Raw genomic sequence first — 21,107 nt, forward strand, 5'->3', positions numbered from 1 at the left:
AGGTGCCACAGATCTCCTCATTGTTTTTGCAGATACAGACTAGCAGAGCTACCTCTCTGAGTCAAATTGATACTGTCATTTTAGGAGATATGGATGTGAGAATTGGCTATAACAGTATTGGATTTGAACTAGTACTGAGGCCATACCATTCACTAGAACAGGGGTCAGACAATAGTGATTTTTATTCATTTGCTCCTATAAGTGAACTTTTTTAATCTCTACCTGGTTTCTGCACAAGATTTACCATAAGGGCACATTTCTATATAACAGTGCAACTTGGACCACACTCAAGTTTGGAAAAGCTGAGCTAAACTCATACAGAACAGGAATGCTGATCTTCTCTGGAATCCATTCATTACCTTCTAATAGCAACAATAATCTGTAATCTAAAGAAGTTCTGGTAGTTATAACAAAACATGTCGATATTGATAAACTTCATGATGAAGCAATTGCTGATAGTTGTACAGTAGCAATTTCAGTATTGGATGAACAGCTGTCCATCATGGAGGAGTAATCCACTTCAGTTCTGGACTCCTTCAGAGACTGCCAGAGAACAACTGGGATAAAAGAGAGTGAAAAAAGTGATGTTGGGTTTCAGATGATACCATCAAATGTGGAAGAGGAAAAAAAGAGGCACAGAGCTAAATGGATGAAATAATAAAGACAGGAATGGGCAAAAGAAGGGTATGTCTAGATTACAGGGATTTGTCAACAGAAGTTTTTGTTGCAAGATATCTTCCAACAAAACTTTTGTCAACCGATCATGGTTGACAGAGAGCTCCTGTATTGCCAGCCCACTCTCTCAGTACAAGCATCAGAAAGGTAGTTGAGTTATTCTGTATCTTCAAAAACAACAAGAAGTCTTGTGGCACCTTATAGACTAACAGATATTTTGGAGCATAAGCTTTCATGGGCAAAGACCTGCTTCATCTCTCAGTACAACGGCCAATCAGAAGCACAGCAGTCAGGGCTTTCATGTATCCTGGAAGCCCTGTCTGTCCACAGAGGGCCCCCTGGAATGTCCAGGCTGGTTTTCTGTTGACAGAGGTGTTATGCCTTGTGGGGAGCCAGATAGGTATGTCAACAAAAGTGCTGTGTTCTGTTGAGTTACCATTGACAGAACACCTTGGGAATCTGGATGCTCCCTGGGTTTTGTCAACAAAACCCTCTAGGTAAGAAACCCTCTAGCCAATGAAAAGAAGTGTCTTCAACAAGCAGACAAAAGCACTTCTTCTAAGTGGAATGATCATAACCAAAGATGGAATTTTATAGCAAAGTGTATTGGGAAAGCCTCCAAGAAATATGACCAGAAATGTGTATCTGAGACTTTAAAGATCCTAATTAGATGTCTGTTCTCTCAGCTTCTTCCACTTAAAGACAAATATGGAAAATACTGCCAAGATACTTATGCACAATGCATATGTTGGAGTGAACATGTTTTGCATGTGTCAGTCATATGGAGCATAAATATGGGTAATAAAAACAGCCAAGAGGAAGAAACTGAACAGGTTTCAGTGTCAAAAGTTATGGAGTAGTCATAATCATAGGTTGGATTTTGTTGCAAATGAGAAGATCCTTAGATAATCCTGGCAATTAGTAGTCCTGCACCAGTTGAGAAGAAAACCTTAACAAATGTGGGATTCTGTCCAGTGTGAAGAGGAAAGGACACTTTTACAGAAGTCACTGTGACTATTCTGCCAAACAGTCCCTGAGGCCACTGGAGGTGTGAAAGGAGCACTCAAGAAAGACCATGTAGATGCAGAGACAGTAAATGAATTCTCTGCATTAGCCTTCACTAAAGAGTATATGGGGAAGTATTAAGAACCATTAGGAAAGAAATAGATAAGAGAAATTATAATAGTACCACTGTATAAATCTATTTTAAGCCCACATGTTGAATACAGCAGGAAGCTCTAGCACTCCATCTTAAGAAAAGATATATAAGAATCAGAGAAGATACAGAGAAGGGCAATAAAATGATTTGGGGTTTGGAACAGCTTCTAGTTATGGAGAGATTAAAAAATGGGATTTTTTATTTTAGAAAAGAAACTTCTAAGAGGGGATATAATAGAGGTACATAAAATTATGCATGTTATAAAAAAGTGAACAAGGAAATATTGTCTTCTCTATTATGTAACCTAAGAACTAGGAGTTACCTAATGAAATTAATAGCATGAGGTTTAAAACCGAGAAAATGGAATGTTTCTTTATGGGATACCACAGCCAACCTTGTGGAATTTGTGGACATGGAATTTAGTGAAGGCCAAAAATGCAAGTTAGTTTAAAAAAAAAAACCAAGAGTTACATAAATAAAAGGAGGATAGGTCCATCAACGGCTGTTAGCCAATATGGTCAGGGACGCAATCTCATGCTCTGGGCATCTAATCCTTTGACTGCCAAAAGCTGGAACTGGATAATAGGGGATGGATCCCTTGAAATAGCCCTGTTCTGTTCATTTCCTCTAAATCATCTGATACTTGTCATTGTCAGAGACAGAAAATTGGCTTAGATGGACCATTTCTCTGTCCTAGTAAGGCCATCCTGTCATTTTTATGCTCTTATAAGATTTATGCAGCTTAGGCTGAAAGAAGGAGAGCATGAGATTGACCATGAATGTAGTTGGTACATGCTATTTTGAGAGATTTAAGAAGCCTAAATCCTCCCAGATGGATTCGTGCTGAAGGAAGATAATGTTTAAGGGAACAACAAGAAGTCCTGTGGCACCTTATAGACTAACAGATATTTTGCAGTATAAGCTTTCGTAGGCAAAGACCCGCTTCATCAGATGCATGAATGGAGGGGAGACCAGAGGGGGATTTAACGAGTGGGATCCCAGTAACAGGGAGTGGCTGGCTCCTTACAAAAGCAGCTTCTCTGCCCTGGGTGTTAATACCTCCCCATTAGACTCTGACAATGGGTCATATCCCCCTATCTGATCTGACTTGTTTTTTCCTCTTTTGATACATACGACTGACAATGGGCCATTTCCACCTTCCTGAATAGACCTTGTCAGCTCCGGCCCTCCCTTTTACTGGGACCCCACTCTTTAAATACCCCTCTGGAACCCTCCACCCCATGCATCTGATGAAGCAGGTCTTTGCCCACAAAAGCTTATGCTCCAAAACATCTGTTAGTCTATAAGGTGCCACAGGACTTCTTGTTGCTCTCAAAGATACAGATTAACAAGTCTACCTGCTACTTATTCCAGGGAGGTCCATTCTGCACATCACCATGGCTACATCACAGCCATGTACACCTGTTGCTGCAGCTCCTGCACCACCTCCCATGCCTTCTCTTTTCCCTTCTTCGGGAGAAGGCAGAGGCCTAACTCTTTCCAACAAAGAATGCCTTAAACACCTAAGCTGTTTGACCACAAGTGCCCATTCATGAATGGGCAAGCAGAGCTACATGATTCTCAATTACTTGGAATTAAGCACCTATCACTGGTATGCAGGAAGAGGACTTAGCAAACTCCTCAGCATCTCCCACTGATTAGCTTAAGCAGCTTATTGCCTCATGTTCCAGATCACCTAATTTGGCTTTGTGAAACATACTGTTCTTCCTGTGATTTTCTATGTGCCTGAAAGTTAGCTACCCTGAATCTCAGCATGGCAACACTGAAGTCCCTTCATGGATCCAAGGCTAAGGGACTTGCCCAAGAAAGCACAAGAAGTTTGTGATGGAGCAGGAACTTAATCCAAGTCACCTGACAGTCAGACTAGTACCCTAGTCACTGGATCTCCTTTCCCTCTTTGAAGGCAGGGAAATAACTTCTTAAATACCCATTTTTTTGCTTAAGAAATACTTTCTTGAGCTAATGTGGAAGCATCTTCTTTCCGTGTTACAAATGAGGAAAACAAGTTTTACCTTTATAAATGTTGCATGTCCATGTTTATTTGATTGCTGCTGATTGTGACTATCAAAGAGTTAATTCCTGCCAGGACTAGCTGTGCTTGGCTCTGGACAGCATGCTGTCCTTTTGGCACTACTGGGCATGACGCTGCACACTTCAGGCTTCATTTCCTTTGAAACTTCATTTTCACTCAGCTCTCTCTGGCAAGTGCCTTAGGGAAAATCCTGCTGGGACACTGAAACAAAGAGCTTTGGTGCTGATAAAAGCAGCTTGACAGACAAGAGAAGAATCTGATGCACCTGATGAAGCAGATCTTTGCCACAAAAGCGTATGCTCCAAAAAATCTGTTAGTCTATAAGGTGCCACAGGACTTCTCATTGTTTTTGCAGATACAGATTAACACAGCTACCCCTCTGATAGAGGAAAGAAGATCTGTGTGACATAGAAGAGGTCAGGAGAGATGAAGGTGGATCCTCAGACCTGAAAAGATTGGTCTGGAATAAACGAAGACCTGCTTATACTAGATGGAAAAGGAAAAGTTAAGTTCAGAATCAGTTTAGATTTTGATTGCTTTAAGCCATATCTCCCTGAATGTTTTTGTTTTGAAGCTGTTCTGAGTAACTGCATTTCATATTGGTCACAAGTTCTAGGGTTGCCAGTCATCTGGTAGTCAACTGTAATACCTGGTTTAAAATGGATCCTGGTGGCTCCAATCAGCACCATTGACCAGACCAAAAAGTCTGGTTAGCAGTGCAACAGGGCTAAGACAGACTCCCTACCTGCTCTGGCTCAGCACTGCGCCTGGTAAGCTGCCTGAACATCCCTGCAGATCCTAGGCATACAGGGATCTAGGGAGGATTCAAGCACTGAGCACTGGCTCTGCAGTTCCCATTGGCCAAGGACTGCAAACAATGGGAGTTGCAGGGGTGGTGTCCTCACATATAGGCAATGTGTGAAGCCGCTCTGGGCCCCTGCATAGGATCCACAGAGATTTATTAGCCATTTCCCAGAAGCCACCTTTTGTAAGCACCATCTGGACCTTGCACCCCGTCTCAGGCCTTAAACCTGTGTCCAACCCCAAACCCCTTCCTGCACCCCAGACTTATCAGTCACAGCCTGGAGTCCCTCCTGCACCCTGAACCCCTTTGCCTCAGGCCTAAGCCCCTTCCTGAACCTCAAACTCCTTATCTCTGGCCCCACCCCAGAGCTTGCACCACAAGAGAGAGCCCTCATATTCTCCCTGAACCCTATAGCCCTTCCCTACTCTCAGCCTCCTCCTGAACCTCAATCCTCTCACCTTGGACATACAGTGGAGTCCTCACCTCCCTCTGCACGCCAACCTCTGCCCCAGCCAGCTAAAAGTGAGGGATGGAAAGTGAGGATGGAATTGGGAAGCAGAGCCTCAAAGAAGGGCAAGGAGTGGGTGGGGCCTTAAGGAATAGACAGGGCAGGGGGTAAGACATAAGACAAAGGTATTTGGTTTTGTGCCATGAGAAAGTTGGCAACCCCTACAAGTTCTCAGAGAGGATTCTGCAACTGGGTCTAAATACAGTTGGGAGCTGAGGGAAATATACTGGTGTCCAGTGGCATTGTTGCTGGTGATTCAGTGTAAAGTGGAGTGAACCATGGATTTTTGTTCTAGAAAAAGTGCAGACAGAGGCCTGCAACTTAGAAAGAATTCTCATAGAGAGAGAGGGAACCTTAGTGTATCTCAGCCCTGAACCATAACATTTGGATCATCTGTTCTCTACTGTTTCCCTGTTACTCATTTCAGAATTTTACACTATGTTGTAATGTATGTGCTAGTCAGTTTTTGAACCTTGCACTCCCACAGCCTTACCCACAGGATAGATTTACATTTCTGGTTTGATAAGTAGAGTTTTAGATGACTTAGGGAATACTTTAAAATGTATCCCAAAAAAGACATGATTGAATTGCACACTATATGCACAGTCAATATCTGTTAAACATTCAGGCGCATTTTACCATTTTCCTACATTTATGATACAAATGAAATGAAAAATTCTGTCTAGAAATCTGCTAAATCATAGTGACCAAAACAGAAACAGGAAAGAAAAACAAAGCTGGAGGTACACCAGTCACTCAGAGAATTTGTACTGTAACACATGGAACCCAGACTTCGATAAACTTGGCTTTGAGGCTCAGACAAATCTCGCAGCCTCTTTGAATTTCAAGATTATAAATAACACAAATAAACCCTATTCTTTTGAAATAGTAGACTTTCCCTTCTTTTTCCATTCTACTCTCACCCTGTTACCCTGGCAGACTGACAAGGGATAGCAGAATACTTGTGTTACATCTCACTATGGTGCCTGCAATCAGGATGACCCCTTGTTTACATAAAAATAGCTGTCATTAACATGACAAGGTACAATATGTTGACAGGTCAGCATCTCCTTAAGACAGGACCTCAGCGTGACAAGAAATGTCTGATACTTATATTTACACGCAGAAGTTCCAGTTAATGGGTGTTTGTTTGAGGAAAAGGTGAATAAACACTTCTTGCCATTCTACCTCTCTCTCTCTTCTGCTTTCCATGTTCTTCTCCTTTCTCTTCTCTTGCTATCTTCCCTTCTTTCATTTCCTTCTTTTGCCTCCCCTTGTGCCTATTGCCCACTCTTGAACTCAGTGAGGATTTTTCCTTAGGCTTTAGACCATCTCCTTAGTCCTGTTACTGTATCATCTTTGATATCACCTGACTTCCCTCTTTTTTTCAGGTTCCCCATGACCAAGAATATTGTCTCCGTCTTCAGCAATTCTAATGTGGATAGTGTACCTTTGCCCTTTAGCTTCCCCAAGTCTCACCTATCTCCTTCCACCATCCCATCAGTAATCTAACCAAAAATGCTATCACTAAATTTATATTCCTTTCCAGCTACCCTATGACAACCTCAATCTTTGAGTCATATCAAATGAAGACTCCTTATCTCAGCTTACAGAATCTTTCTCCATTTACTGCTCATTTCCCATTCCATAAACTTTTCTCTATTGCCTCCTGCAAGACAAATTCTGCTATCAGTTACACCAGGACAAATCCAGACTGATTTCATTGATTTCCATGTCTAGTTTTTTTTAAAGGTCCAGAATGTCTTTACTGTACATTTTTAGCAGCACTGAGCTGTTAAATAAATAATGATAGCCAGGCTTATGACATTTGAGGAGGGTTTTGTGAGGTTGGACATTATTTTCAATAGGAGAGACACATGCTTTCAATCCATTTGGCTGCTTTCTACAAATGTCAGGATGTCCTTGATACAAAGGCACAAGTTATATTGCCTGGATAGTTAGAGGACATTTGCTAAGTTTTTGGTTGATTTATTCATCCTAACCTCCACTACATTAAATGACCCAAGTTATTGTACATGAAATTTCCCGACCCTCCAGAATTTATTATACACAGCAATCTTTTGTAATATAATTTGAACACATATTTGAGGAAATGAATCATTTATTTTAAAAGTGCTGCTGAAGATACCATGGGACAGGGGATGAATCGGATTTGAGCAGAGCAAGTCCAACTAATGTAAGCTATTTCCCCACCACCACTGGCTTTATCTCTGTATAGCTATTAGCAATCATGCCACAGTGGTTTTCACAATAAAGTCACTAGACTTGGAAAGAAGTACTAGCATTCATTTTATTTTTAAAGACCATTCTTTATTTCCCAGGTGTGATGGGGGAATATGAGCCGAAAATTGAGGTCCATTTTCCTTACACAGTTACAGCTGCTAAGGGAACTACCGTTAAGATGGAGTGCTTTGCGTTGGGCAAGTAAGTACATATTCTTCCATAATTAGACACCATTGTTTATTAAAATGTGACACATCTAATTTTTGGTTCAGTTATTTTGCAGGGTTTCATTTTCACAGATACTCCTTGGTGTATAGAACAGTTTTTATAAGACAGTTAAGTGGGAATTGACTAAGTAACCAATTATGAATTCCCTGCCTAGCCATTCCTACAGTTAATAATACATACAAGTTGAAAATGTGCTGGTTTGACACAAAAAGTGAAGTTCTTTTAAATCAAAAGGGGAAAATGTCATTTGCATTCTTCTATTTGCCACACATTTTTCCCCTGCTACTTTTTGACTCCTTGCTGGCACAAATCAGGTTTTAAAATTCCAGAGTTGTTCATTGTTGATTTTTTGTTTTGTTTTGTGTTGATTTTCCCCTGCAAAATCTCTTAATTGGAAAGAAAACTATATTATTGTGTATTTATCTATTCCAGTCTTGCACATAGATTCTATATAGAAACAATAAGATAACATTTTAAATATCCTAAGAATATAATACATGCTAGCAGTGCCTTTTTTGTTAAAAAAAAAGAGGAGATGGTACTTACCTGGCTTCCCCCCGAACCCCGCACTCCAACCAATACCATGGCTGGGGCTGCCAAAGTGCCAGTCCTCAGTACCGTCAAGTTATTGGCACAAAAAAAGCACTGCATATTATTATATGAGCTCAGGATTATTTTTGCATCCTCTAACCTAATGGTAGTATTGCCTATCTCCCTGTAAAATCTATAATTCATGGCGGCATCAGTTATCTTAATTGTAACAGACCCATTAGCAGTGCCAGAGTTCTGGGTTTAATATCTCAGATTGGCTAGAATGTTGTGTGCAGGTCAATAGGCTGGTTAATGTGGAGATGAGGGTATTGAGTTTTTAAAAATAATACTTTACAATTTTATAGCTCTTTTTGTCAAGAATAAGACCTCAGGGTATTTTTGTGATATACAGGATGAGGTTCATAATGTTATTAAAGGAAACCAGGTTTTTTCACCAGAAGTAAAGTGGGGCTTGGATAAGATAATCAGACAAAGCAGAAAAGTACTATCCAGGACTCAGAGATCTTCTGTTTCCTTTACTGCCTCTCTCATGACATAAGCAGCTAGAAATGGATAGATAGGGCAAAATGTTTGATATTTACGCACTGTGGTGTCTCTCTATGTGTGTGTGAACCCGTGAGCTCAAGTGCATGAACGTGTGCATGACTGGCTTCTGCTAAATGGACTCAGAACTGATGACCTGTGTCATACAGCCTTTTTGATCCATGTAGCATCACAGAAGAGACAATTTGTCTAGATAGTTCTTTATTCAGGCTGCTGAATGCCAATTCTCCTTACTGGCTTTCTAATTCACAAAACATTTAATCACATAAGGTCTCCTATAATCTTGGCCAGGATTCATCAATAATTAAAGAATTGCTGAATGCTACACTCCCACAGCTAAACCAAAAATCTCCTGTACAAGTTGAACCTCTGTGGTCTGGCACTCTCTATTTCAACAGTGTCCATAATCCAGCATGATTTTAATTAGCTGGACGACCATTTATCATGGATCTGGCCAAGTCTCCCATCACCCCATAGTTTGTTTACAGCCACCAATCCTGGCTCTCAGTGGTCTGTGCAGTTATTTATCTGTAATTTACCCCTAAATGTCTGTTAAGAGTCCAATAAGCAGTGGAAGTGTTGGTTATGCTGCTAGACAATATTGATCTCCCATGATCCGGAAGATTCTCTTGTTTGGCCCTGGTCAGATCTCAAGGGTGCTGGCCAAGAGAAGTTCAACCTGTACTTCTCATGGATTGCAGCAGAATCTCAGAGCATTGAATATCTGAGGTACAGAGGTTTTTTGCAACTTTGAAATGTTTGTAACTCTGAACAAAATGTTCTGTCTGATTTTTTCAAAAGTGTACAACTGAACATTGAGCCAGCTTTGAAACTTAAATATGCCTAAGAAATATGCTGCTTTTTAACTATCTTAATTAAAATAAAAAAGCACTGAAACAGTTTTCTTACCTTCTGAAATTTGTATTTTTAACTTTCCATCTTTTAGTAGTTTTCAGTTAACACAGTACTATACTGTATTTACTTTCTTTGTTTTATGTCTCTGCTGCCACTTTGTTACATATGGTTCCAACTGAGGTGTGTGGTTGACTGGTCAATTCATAAATCTGGTGATCTGAACTCTGAGATTCTACTGTCTAAGTATTATCCTATCTGTTGCTATAAATTTCTGAGCAGCCAGGTTCTCCAGCATAACAGCCATGAGATCCTAAATGTCCATAGTTGTTGATGTGAAGTATTTAAGTTATACTCACAACTAGTTTTGAAGGAAGCTAAAATCTTTGAGACTGTGAGTGTATAATAGGGTTATCCAAGCCTAGGGTTACCATACACCCATGACAGGGAGCGTATCTGTATCAATATCTACCAACTCACATTGTATTAATGTGTTATAGGTGTTATAGTACCTATGGTACATTAATACAGTATGAGTTGGTAGATATTGATACAGATACACTCCCTCTCAGGGGTGTTATCTTTTTTGAAATGTCAAATATGATCACCCTATCCAAGCCAAACCATGGCATATACAAATGTTGACCTGGGAAGAATTTGTGCAATGTAATTATTTGGATTGCAGTGATAACTGCAACTCTGATCCCTTTGTGGTCTCCCAAAGTGCACCCCCTCAATGTCAAGCCTTGTGCTTTTATCCCCCTGGGGAGGAATTCCTCAATTTTCCCACTCTTGGACTAGACTTTGAGCTACAATCCCCTGTCAATCAGGCTTACCCAACAGATCCACTCTAGTTGAGCATGTGTGGTTCTTCCCTTCTGCCATCTGCATTCGGTGGTATATATAGTGACCAGACAGCCTTCCTAAAATAAAATAATTATTTTATTTACCACATTAGAAACAAAACATTTAGCAAAAATGGCTTTATGAAACAACAAACCGTCTACACTCATGTGCTTTACTTAAGGCTTACCATTCACCAATAATCACTTAGGCTGGCCTAATTTCCTTCTAGCCCCCACTGTATGTCTCAGTGTCAGTCTGGTTTTCCAGAATTGGTCCCTAACAAGGCTGTGTCTACACTAGCAAGTTCTTTCAAAAGCTTTTTCAAAAGAAGGGGGCTCTTTCAAAAGATCCAGTGGAGCGTCTACACACAAAAAGTGTTCTTTCAGAAGTAAATCGAAAGACTGCAGCATTCCTTTCAAAATCGCTCTTCCTTTCCCATTTCAGGAAGAATGCCCCATTTTGAAAGCTGTGTAGATGCTCCACAGGCCTTTTTTCCATCCCTGGCCCACTCTTTCAAAAGAGCGGGAGCTGTGTGGACACACTCTTTCGAAAGACTCAGAAGTTTAGCTGAGTTAGTCTGTATCTTCAAAAACAAGAAGTCCTGTGGCATTTTATAAACTAACAGATATATTGGAGCATAAACGTTCGTGGGCAACCACCTGCTTCATCAGGTGCATGAGTGAGGGTTCCAGAGAAAGGTCTAAATGTATAGGCTCGTGAAAAGGAGGGAGTCCCACTCAACAGGAGGGCTAGAGTTGACGAGGTCAGTTCAGTCATGGAGGATGTGGCACATTATCAGCAGCTAATGTGGAGAGTTCTCCTCTCTTGATGTTCAGAAGTCCACATTAGCTGCTGGTTAAATTGTCTTTTAATAACGTTAAACTATTTACCAATGGGAAGTTTATGTTGAGCCATTGTATTCTTTCCTTCTAGTTTCTGTCTAACAATCCCCTTATTACTGAACCAACACATTCCTACATCAAATATCCTGATAATGTATAATATTCATGAACTATTAGAAAGCAGTTCCACTTCTATCACAGTTAAAAATATCTCCATTTTTATCCTCATTTCAGAGCAATGTGTTCTATTTAGTTTTCTTTTCAATAACTTTGGCTGTGTCTAGACTAGCCCCCAACTTCGAAGGGGGCATGGTAATTAGCATGTTGGGAGATTACTAGTGAAGTGCTGTGGTGCATATGCAGTGCTTCATTAGGCTAAATCTTCCCTGTGACAACTTCGAAGTGTGAGGAGTAAAAGGACTTCAAAGTAGCGTGGGCTCTTCAAAGTCTCCGTGGCTCACCCGCAGCTACACGCAAGCCAGCACTTCGAAGTTTCACGCTTTGAAGTTGTCGCGGGGAGATTTAGCCTAATAAAGTGCTGCATATGTACTGCAGCACTTCATTAATAATCTCCCGACACCCTAATTACCATGCCCCCTTCAAAGTTGGGGGCTAGTCTAGACATAGCCTTTGTCTAATTTACGTAATCACAGTACTCAGCAGTTCAGGTAGACTGTCTTTGCAGAAAATTGTACACACCTTGGCAAATTAAACATTTCAATTAGAATTGGAATGAATTGATTTAAGAGAGCCTTCCAATCTGGATTTTTTTCTGTTTTGTTTTGCTTCATCCTACAGTTGGAAAGATATCTTACAGGGAGTCTTTCACTGAGGGCCTGCAGTCTCCAGATCCGCCCAGCATGGGTCTAATTCTGTTAATGGTCTGCACCCTCTGCTACTATGGAAACCAATTGCATTCAGTGCATGTTGAAGATATTGATAAATTTAACCTCTATACAGGTGAAAGCAACAGTTTGAAGAGCAAGTACTTTGGCATAAAATCTGCAGGGTGGATAGTTTGCAACAGCCTTTATACCACAGGCCTCAGGGAAGAGACTGTTTGAGAGGTGCAGAGAGGAAAGCAACAACCCTAGTGAGATTTCCTGAAACATTGAGACAGATAAGGAAGAATCCTGCTCTCCAGAGGCGGCTGGTGGCTCCCAGCATTCTTGCAACGCCTGTACTCTTTTTTGCAGCGTTAATAGTTGGCAACCAGACTCCTATGGTCTCTTGGCTACCATAGAAACAATAACCATTATGTACTTTTTGAAAAATTCTTGATGGAACTAAAATGTAGTTGCTGACTCCCTCTGAGCCAATGATTATTTTCCCAACAAAACCAATTCATGCCAAGTGCAGTTTCTTACAATAGACACTAACAAAGAAAAAAAGCATCTCTGAGAACCTTTCATCCTGAATGCCTAGAATATATAACCTGTTTTAAATGTCAGAGTGTGTGTAGGCAAATGCACAGGGGAAATAAGGATGATACCAGATGCTTTAACTACCCCGTGTCCAAGTTGTTAACCTGTAACAACAACCAATGATCTGTGCCATCACACAGTTTAAGATTATCTGACAAGTCAACCCTATCTGCTAATACTGTAAGAGGCAGATATACATACACATATTATTATATTTTTGCAGCCATTTGTGCACAATGGCCATTTCTACACAGGCCACTTCCTTTGGAAGTGGCATGCTAATACACAGAGCGAAAGATGCTAATGAGGTGCGGATGCAAATTCCCCGCGCCTCATTAGCATAATGTCAAGTGATTTGGAGTCCAGAAGACCATTCTTCCGGACTCCAAAACACCGTGTAGAAATGTGGCCCCAGGGGGGGCTTCCAGAAGGAAGTCCTTCTTCCAGAGGCACCCCCTGGGGCTGCGCTTCTACACGGCATTTTGGAGTCCAGAAGAATGGTTTTCTGGACTCCAAATCACGTGACATTATGCAAATGAGGCACAGGGAATTTGCATCTGTATCTCATTAGCATCTTTCTTTCCATGTATTAGCATGCCACTTCCAAAGGAAGTGGCTTGTGTAGAAACGGACAATGAGATCACGTGATTGAGCTTGCTTTGCACCAGATAAAGTAATAAATTACATGAATGACATTTTTGACCTCATCTGAAACTTGAAGGGACAGGTGGGAAGTACAGAGTTCCCTGTTCTTTTTCATTCCCCACTCCACCAACCCAGTCTTGCATTCCTGGTAGTTTTCACACATCTTTTCCTGTTGCGCTCCATTGAATGCTCAGAAGGGAGCTCAGGCTGGCCATAAGCAAGGGTGTAAAAAGTACCCAAAAAGTTACTTGGGTAAGTACAGTTATGTTGCAAAAAATATTCTTAAGTAAAAGTCAAAGTATCCTTAGAGAAAACAACTTTAGCAAAAGTACAAAGTTGATGCATCTTGATAGTACTCGAGTATCCAGAAGCGGAAAGTAGCCATCCTATAGAAATCTATTGTTATACATATAAATAGTGAAGCCCTATGATAACTTAGGTGGTTAACCACCGATTTTTGTAGGGTGGCTACTTTTTGCTTCTGGATTTTGGAGTACTATCAACATGTGATAACTTTGTACTTTGACCAAAGTCATTTTCCCTAAGGATACTTTGACTTTTACTTAAATACATTATTATATAGGAGGGGTCTATATGCACACACACGCACACTCCCCTACATAATCATAGAATCATAGAACACTAGGACTGGAAGGGACCTCGAGAGGCCATCGAGTCCAGCCCCCTGCCCCAATGGCAGGACCAAGTACTATCTAAACCATCGCAGATAGACATCTAACCTGTTCTTAAATATCTCCAGCGATGGAGATTCCACAACATCCCTTGGCAATTTATTCCACTGTTTGACCACCCTGACAGTTAGGAACTTTTTCCTAATGTCCAACCTAAACCGCCCTTGCTGCAGTTTAAGCCCATTGCCTCTTGTTCTATCCTCAGAGGCCAAGAAGAACAAGTTTTCTCCTTCCTCCTTATGACTCCCTTTTACATACCTGAAAACCGCTATCACGTCTCCCCTCAATCTTCTCTTTTCCAAACTAAATAAGCCCAATTCTTTCAACCTTTTTTCATAGGTCACATTCTCTAGACCTTTAATCATTCTTGTCGCTCTTTTTTGAACTGCGGTGCCCAGAACTGGACACAATACTCCAGCTGAGGCCTAACCAGTGCAGAGTAACCGCTATCACGTCTCCCCTCAATCTTCTCTTTTCCAAACTAAACAAGCCCAATTCTTTCAACCTTTTTTCATAGGTCACATTCTCTAGACCTTTAGTCATTCTTGTCACTCTTTTCTGGACCCTCTCTAGTTTCCCCACATATTTTTTGAACTGCGGTGCCCAGAACTGGACACAATACTCCAGCTGAGGCCCAACCAGCGCAGAGTAGAGTGGAAGAATGACTTCTCGTGTCTTGTTCACAACACACCTGTTAATGCATCCCAGAATCATGTTTGCTTTTTTTCAACAGCATCACACTGTTGACTCATATTTAGCTTGTGGTCCACTATAATCCCTAGATCCCTTTCTGCTGTAGTCGTTCCTAGACAGTCTCTCCCCATTCTGTATGTGTGAAACTGATTGTTCCTTCCCAAGTGGAGCACTTTGCATTTGTCCTTATTAAACTTCATCCTGTTTACCTCAGACCACTTCTCCAATTTATCCAGATCATTTTGAATTATGACCCTATCCTCCAAAGCAGTTGCAACCCCTCCCAACTTGGTATCATCTGCAAACTTAATAAGCGTACTTTCTATGCCAATATCTAAATCATTGATGAAGATATTGAACAGAACCGGTCCTAACACAGACCCCTATGGAACCTCACATGTTACACTTTTCCAGCAGGATTGAGAGCCATTAAGAACTACTCTCTGGGTACGGTTATCCAGCCAGTTATGCACCAACCTTATAGCAGCCTCATCTAAATTGTATTTGCCTAGTTTTTTGATAAGAATATCTTGAGAGCTCATATCAAATGCTTTACTAAAGTCTAGGTATACCACATCTACCTCTTCTCCCCTATCCACAAGGCTCATTATCCTATCAAAGAAAGCTATCAGATTAGTTTGACAAGATTTATTCAAACCCATGCTGGCTGTTTCCTATTACCTTACCACCTTCCACGTGCTTGCAGATGATTTCTTTAATTACCTGCTCCATTATCTTTCCTGGCACTGAAGTTAAGCTGACTGGCCTGTAGTTTCCTGGGTTATTCTTATTCCCCTTTTTATAGACGTTGTGTGTGTGTGTGTGTTATATGCACACATACTATGGATTTATATTTCAAATCTGGAATTCAAATGTAGTTGTAGCCTTCAAATATAAAGCTAAAGAGCGACCAAATTAAATACAGGAGTCAAATTACATAAATGTATGTATTTTGTCCACATTCACAAGTGTGCATTTTAGCATTGGAATGATTAATTACAAAAATGCTTGTTCAACCTTAGAAGCTGTTGATTTTCAAAATTATCAGAGTTGAGCTTTAGGGAAAATGGTGCCCTGGCAAACTTGCATTTTGGTGCCTCTACTCCTCCTCCCACTTTCCGTTTCCCTTGGAAGAGGCTCAGTTCCTTGCTCCTCTGAGTACAGGGCTATTATCAATCCCTCTTGCAAAGGGAGTTGTCGAGTCCTCCTTGGCCAAGCCCTTCCTTTAAGAGCTACATGGGGAATGGATTATTTTTGCTTAAATTACAGGTGGGGAACCTAAGGCCCAGGGGGCTGGATGCAACCCCTGGCTTGCCTAGATCTGCCCTCTGAGATTCAGGGCTTCCCCCCAGCATTGAGGAGCCCATGCTGGAGGTCCAACCTCCTGCCATCCCCTCCTGGGGCTGGAGAACAGAAAATCTACTAGCCTGGGCCCTTCAAGGGGAATGTGGGAGGGCCAGTTGGGGGCCACATAAGTGCAGGTTCTGTTTGTTTTTGTTTTTGCTTCTCACTTGTATGTAACCCTGGACTGTGGCCCCAGACCCAGGAAAGGTACCCTACGCTGAATTAAATATTTTCCCCCAGATATGACACATAGAAGGCAGCCTGCTGTTTTTGAAAGGCATCAGATTGTGAAACGAAACAGTGGTTAAAAAAATCTGAGGGAGTCCCTCGCCCTTCAGTGGGTTCTACTTGCATAGTCTGAGCTGCTATGAAGAAGCACTGGCAGCTCCCTTTCTGCAGCAGCACTTACCCCTTATGCCTGGTGCTTGGCCTGCAGCTCATGGTGAGCTCCATCTTATCAGAGGGGGCTGTGTCTCACCCATGGCTCTCCTGCAGCCCTCTGACCACTCCTGACTCACCAGTGGTGCCATTTCAGATTGTGGGGGGGCTGGGGAAGGCAACTTTAACTGTCATTCCAGAGGATACTTAAGAGCCTGAAATGTCAAGGGTTTGGGCGGGAGGGGTTCAAATAATTTAGAAATTAGCTGATTTCACAGTACACAGAAATCCTGAATAATTCCATTAGTAATATTTAAATTATCTATAGAAAGGGAAAGCAAGAAAAATTTGGCTTGAGAACTTGTTAGAGTTAAAATTCAGTGATACAAACTTCTGAACTGGGCTTGTAACAAATGGATGAGTGAATGAATAGTTAACTGAACAAATCATGTCTGGTATTAGGGTATTTATTTTGTAAATCTTGACGTGATATAGTGGATTTTGCTATTTTGTTGTAGTCGTATCGGTGCCAGGATGAGAGCCACAAAGTGAGCAAAGTAATACCTTTAATTGGACCAAATATGGTTGGTGAGAGAGACAACCTTTGGAACTCCTCAGAGCTCTTCTGCTCTGTGAAGCTCAAAAGGGCTAATCTCTCATCAACCAAGGCTGTTTCAAAATAAAAAGAAATTACCTTACCCACCTTTTCTCTCTGTGTTTTAACAGCTTTAAAGCTTGACTGATGTGCATTTCAGCTTCATCTGTCATTAAAAATTATCAGCCCTTCCTCTGTAATTTCCCACAACTTTGATAATTATAAAAATACAAAAGGCTTAACACATATCACACACAGTTATAACAAATAAAAAGTGTGTTTCATCAGGCGTTTTCATGAGCCAGAACAGCAGGGGTGAAACTGTAGAGAGTAGAGGATTATGGGCAGAGCCTATCTTGCCACTAAATTCCTCTGAGTTTAAGTGCCTCATTGAAACCACAAGTCACAACACACACGCCTCATCCTTCGAGAGAATGAAAAAGGTTTGCAGGTTAAGATGAGAGCAAAGAGAAATCCTTATTTCTAATCTTGATGCAAGGATAATGCTGTGCTCAAACTTTTCTCAGGTCAGGGGGCTTTAAGAAGCATATTGATGGTACAACTTGTAGTGAGAACATAAACAAACCCTGAGGGTGTGGCTAGGTCATCAAGGCTTGAGTGAAAAGTAAATGTGTTTCAGCCATCCAGCCAGATATCACTCACTGGCTACGTCTACACGTGAAGCCTACATCGAAGTAGCCTATTTCGATGTGGCGACATCGAAATAGGCTATTTCGATGAATAACATCTACACGTCCTCCAGGGCTGGCAACGTCGATGTTCAACATCGACGTTGCGCAGCACCACATCGAAATAGGCGCAGCGAGGGAACGTCTACACGCCACAGTAGCACACATCGAAATAAGGGTGCCAGGCACAGCTGCAGACAGGGTCACAGGGCGGACTCAACAGCCAGCCGCTCCCTTAAAGGGCCCCTCCCAGACACACTTGCACTAAACAGCACAAGATACACAGAGCCGACAACGAGTTGCAGACCCTGTGCATGCAGCATGAATCCCCTGCTGCAGCAGCAGCAGCCAGAAGCCCTGGGCTAAGGGCTGCTGCACACGGTGACCATAGAGCCCCGCACGGGCTGGAGAGACAGCGTCTCTCAACCCCCCAGCTGATGGCTGCCATGGAGGACCCCACAATTTCGACGTTGCGGGACGCGGATTGTCTACACGGTCCCTACTTCGACGTTGAACGTCGAAGTAGGGCGCTATTCCGATCCCCTCATGAGGTTAGCGACTTCGACGTCTCGCTGCCTAATGTCGAAGTTAACTTCGAAATAGCGCCCGATGCGTGTAGCCGCGACGGGCGCTATTTCGAAGTTAGTGCTGCTACTTCGAAGTAGCGTGCACGTGTAGACACAGCCACTGTGACTCATTCCCTAGGGGACGCCTGGGAGAGCTGATTTCAGTAACAGTTCTAGCTTCTGCACTCACCCACCTGTCTCACACTGGAGAAGCAGCAGCAGCAGCTCCCCTCACCCACCCCCAAAATGTGAGCAAACTTCTAAGCCAACCAGGAAAGCAGGAAGACAGAACCAACTGCTGGTTGGGGAGGGGCACAATTAAAAGGTTCCCATCTCAAAATTCAAGTGTCATACCCCACTCCCCAGTTTGTAGCCCAGTCATCCTCCTCAGTCACCCACTGGGGCTTAGGAGGGAAAGGGAGTGAAGGTGGACCCAGACCTGTTCCAAACTAACACACACCCAGATAGCAGGATTACTCCAGATCCCAGCCAGCCACCCAAGCAGCATGCACGTGCCCACACACACACACACACACACACACACACACTCTTTCTCTCTCTCCAAACACCAGCCAGCCGGAACAGAGAAAATAAACACACACACCTTCAACCCCCAGCAACCTCAGCTGCCTGCCCCACCCTTTTCCCATAGGACTTCTGCAGGGGGCCCTCTGTCCCCAGCCCTGGCAACCACCTTGCTGCTTCACCCACCAGAACAGAAGAATTACCCAAGACAGAGTCAGTTCTGCAGCTGTTGTCCTCCCTACCTAGCTGGCTTACCTATGGGCAAAGTCACCTGAGACTCTTCATATGCACCCCCCTCAGCACATCATCCTGGACAACAGCCTTGGTCACTAGGGATGATAGATACTGCAAAGATATTGGTGTTGTATGCAAAGGTGTTCATGCAGCTATTATAAAGCTATTAAAAAGGTTCTTCTTTGACAGGGTCATTGTGCTTGTTGGTTTTTTTTTAAAAAATTATCACAGCATGCTGATTGGATAATATGCATGTGCGGCAGTGTTTAGCAAATTGGAATACTGGCTTGTGAGGTAATAAAAGTAGTGAGTAAATACTTTCAGAAATGGTAGGTGAACAAAAAGTACAGTATTTTCAGGAAAAAAAAGTGAAAGTACAATTCCATGAAAATAAATTATTAAAATAAAGTACAAATCCTGAAAAAATGTAGTTGGGTGGTGTAACAAAGTATTTCTGGTTAGTTACTTTACACCTCTGGCTTTAAGTAATTTTGTTTTTTTTTAATATTCTGAGTGCAAATGAGGAAACACTCGTTACTACCATTCCCTATGACAGGCTGCTCCTGATTTTAGCTTATGCTTTAGCGTAGCTGACTCAAGTGGTTGCTCTTCTGTCGCATTGTAACTGTGAGAATGACAAATATTCCTGAGAGATTTCCATGTGGTAGGCAATTGACAAGGTATTCTGAAAGCCTGGTCTTTACTTGCAGGTTAATGATTAATTAATAGTGTTTATTTGGAACTGTCAGTCACTAAGAGCTGCTGGAATTAAAACAAAAACAAAAACAAAAACGAAAAAAAAGGAGCTGTGGTGCATTTCTCGATTAAGCAGAAATCAAATGACTTAATTATTTATCTTAACAGAAAGTCTCAGGAAAGGATTTCGTTCCTGGGCCAAGCAGTCAATAGAAGCAAAAGGCAGTAGGATCCTGGAGATGATTACCAATGCCAGTTATTGGTGACCTTTGCTATTGCTGAGGAATTATATTAATACAAGAAAGAAATGTCTCAGCCTTGCATTTTATTTGTAACTATTTGAACTCTATTGTGCCTAGAAGCTCTAATCATGGACCAGGATCCCATTACGCTTGGCACTGTGTGACTAGCACCAAAGACAGTCCTTATTCTAAAGAGCTCAGCATACTATAGGCAAAAAAAAAAAAAAAAGGGTTTCCCCCACCTGATGCATGTTAATGAATGGATTCTCTTTAGCAAGTTTTTTTTTTTAACTTTTGCTTGGGTAACAGAGGTTGTTTTTATTGAGTACATGAGATCATGTTTCCTGCACGAGATATCTTTATGCTGTGATTACCTTCCCATTTAATGAAAATAAACCTGGCCCCTGCTGTTTGTGTGGTTATGACACTTTAAATCTTCACTTTAGTTCTTGCACTGATTTTTACACAATATCTCCTCAAAATTATCTGCTTAAATTTTTCCCCCGATCAACTGTGTCCTTAAAAAAATTAAAAATTTTCACATGGGTTTTTCAACTTCTCCCAATTTTTCTATTTTTCACTACTTACCAAAGCATTGTGCTATATTTTTATAATTAATATGCTTTTTAAAATCATGTTCAAAATGTCTGTTGAACATTTTGATTGTTTAAAACACATACGTTAATAAAAATGGGACCATTTCAAGCTTTGAAAAAGGAACACTTTGAAATTTCTGCAAAAATGTTGTTGCTTTTCAACCATGAGGAAGTTAGCATTTCTTTTAGGAAGCAGAGTTTTCACTACTCCGCATAAATGTAAATATCTGTTGCTCTGTACAAAGTCAGGTCAATTTCTGGTATTAACCTTGCTTTACTTGGTTATCACTTATAATACAATAATCCAATCTATTGCTCCCTCTCTTTCACTAATCCATTTGTTCACTGATTTCCTTGACACGAATTAATTTTATTATGTAGATCTGCAAAAGAGTAGTCAATTTACTTTTTTTTAGTGGTTCGTTTGTTATAAATAAAATGTTCTTTTCCTGTGTGATATATTTGTACATAGATCACAATA

General features: G+C 41.4%; 1 protein-coding gene across 1 annotated transcript in view; it reads left to right on the forward strand.

The window, feature by feature from the left end:
* CNTN5 (contactin 5) overlaps window positions 1-21,107 on the forward strand; it is an 850,947-nt gene that overhangs the window by 598,111 nt on the left and 231,729 nt on the right. The window contains exon 9 of the mRNA XM_074981652.1: window positions 7,543-7,645. Within this exon, the coding sequence (XP_074837753.1) occupies window positions 7,543-7,645 (103 nt within the window). The remainder of the gene's footprint in view (window positions 1-7,542; window positions 7,646-21,107) is intronic.

The sequence above is a fragment of the Carettochelys insculpta genome, chromosome 1 (assembly GCF_033958435.1).
Source record: "Carettochelys insculpta isolate YL-2023 chromosome 1, ASM3395843v1, whole genome shotgun sequence".
Classification (NCBI taxonomy): domain Eukaryota; kingdom Metazoa; phylum Chordata; order Testudines; family Carettochelyidae; genus Carettochelys; species Carettochelys insculpta.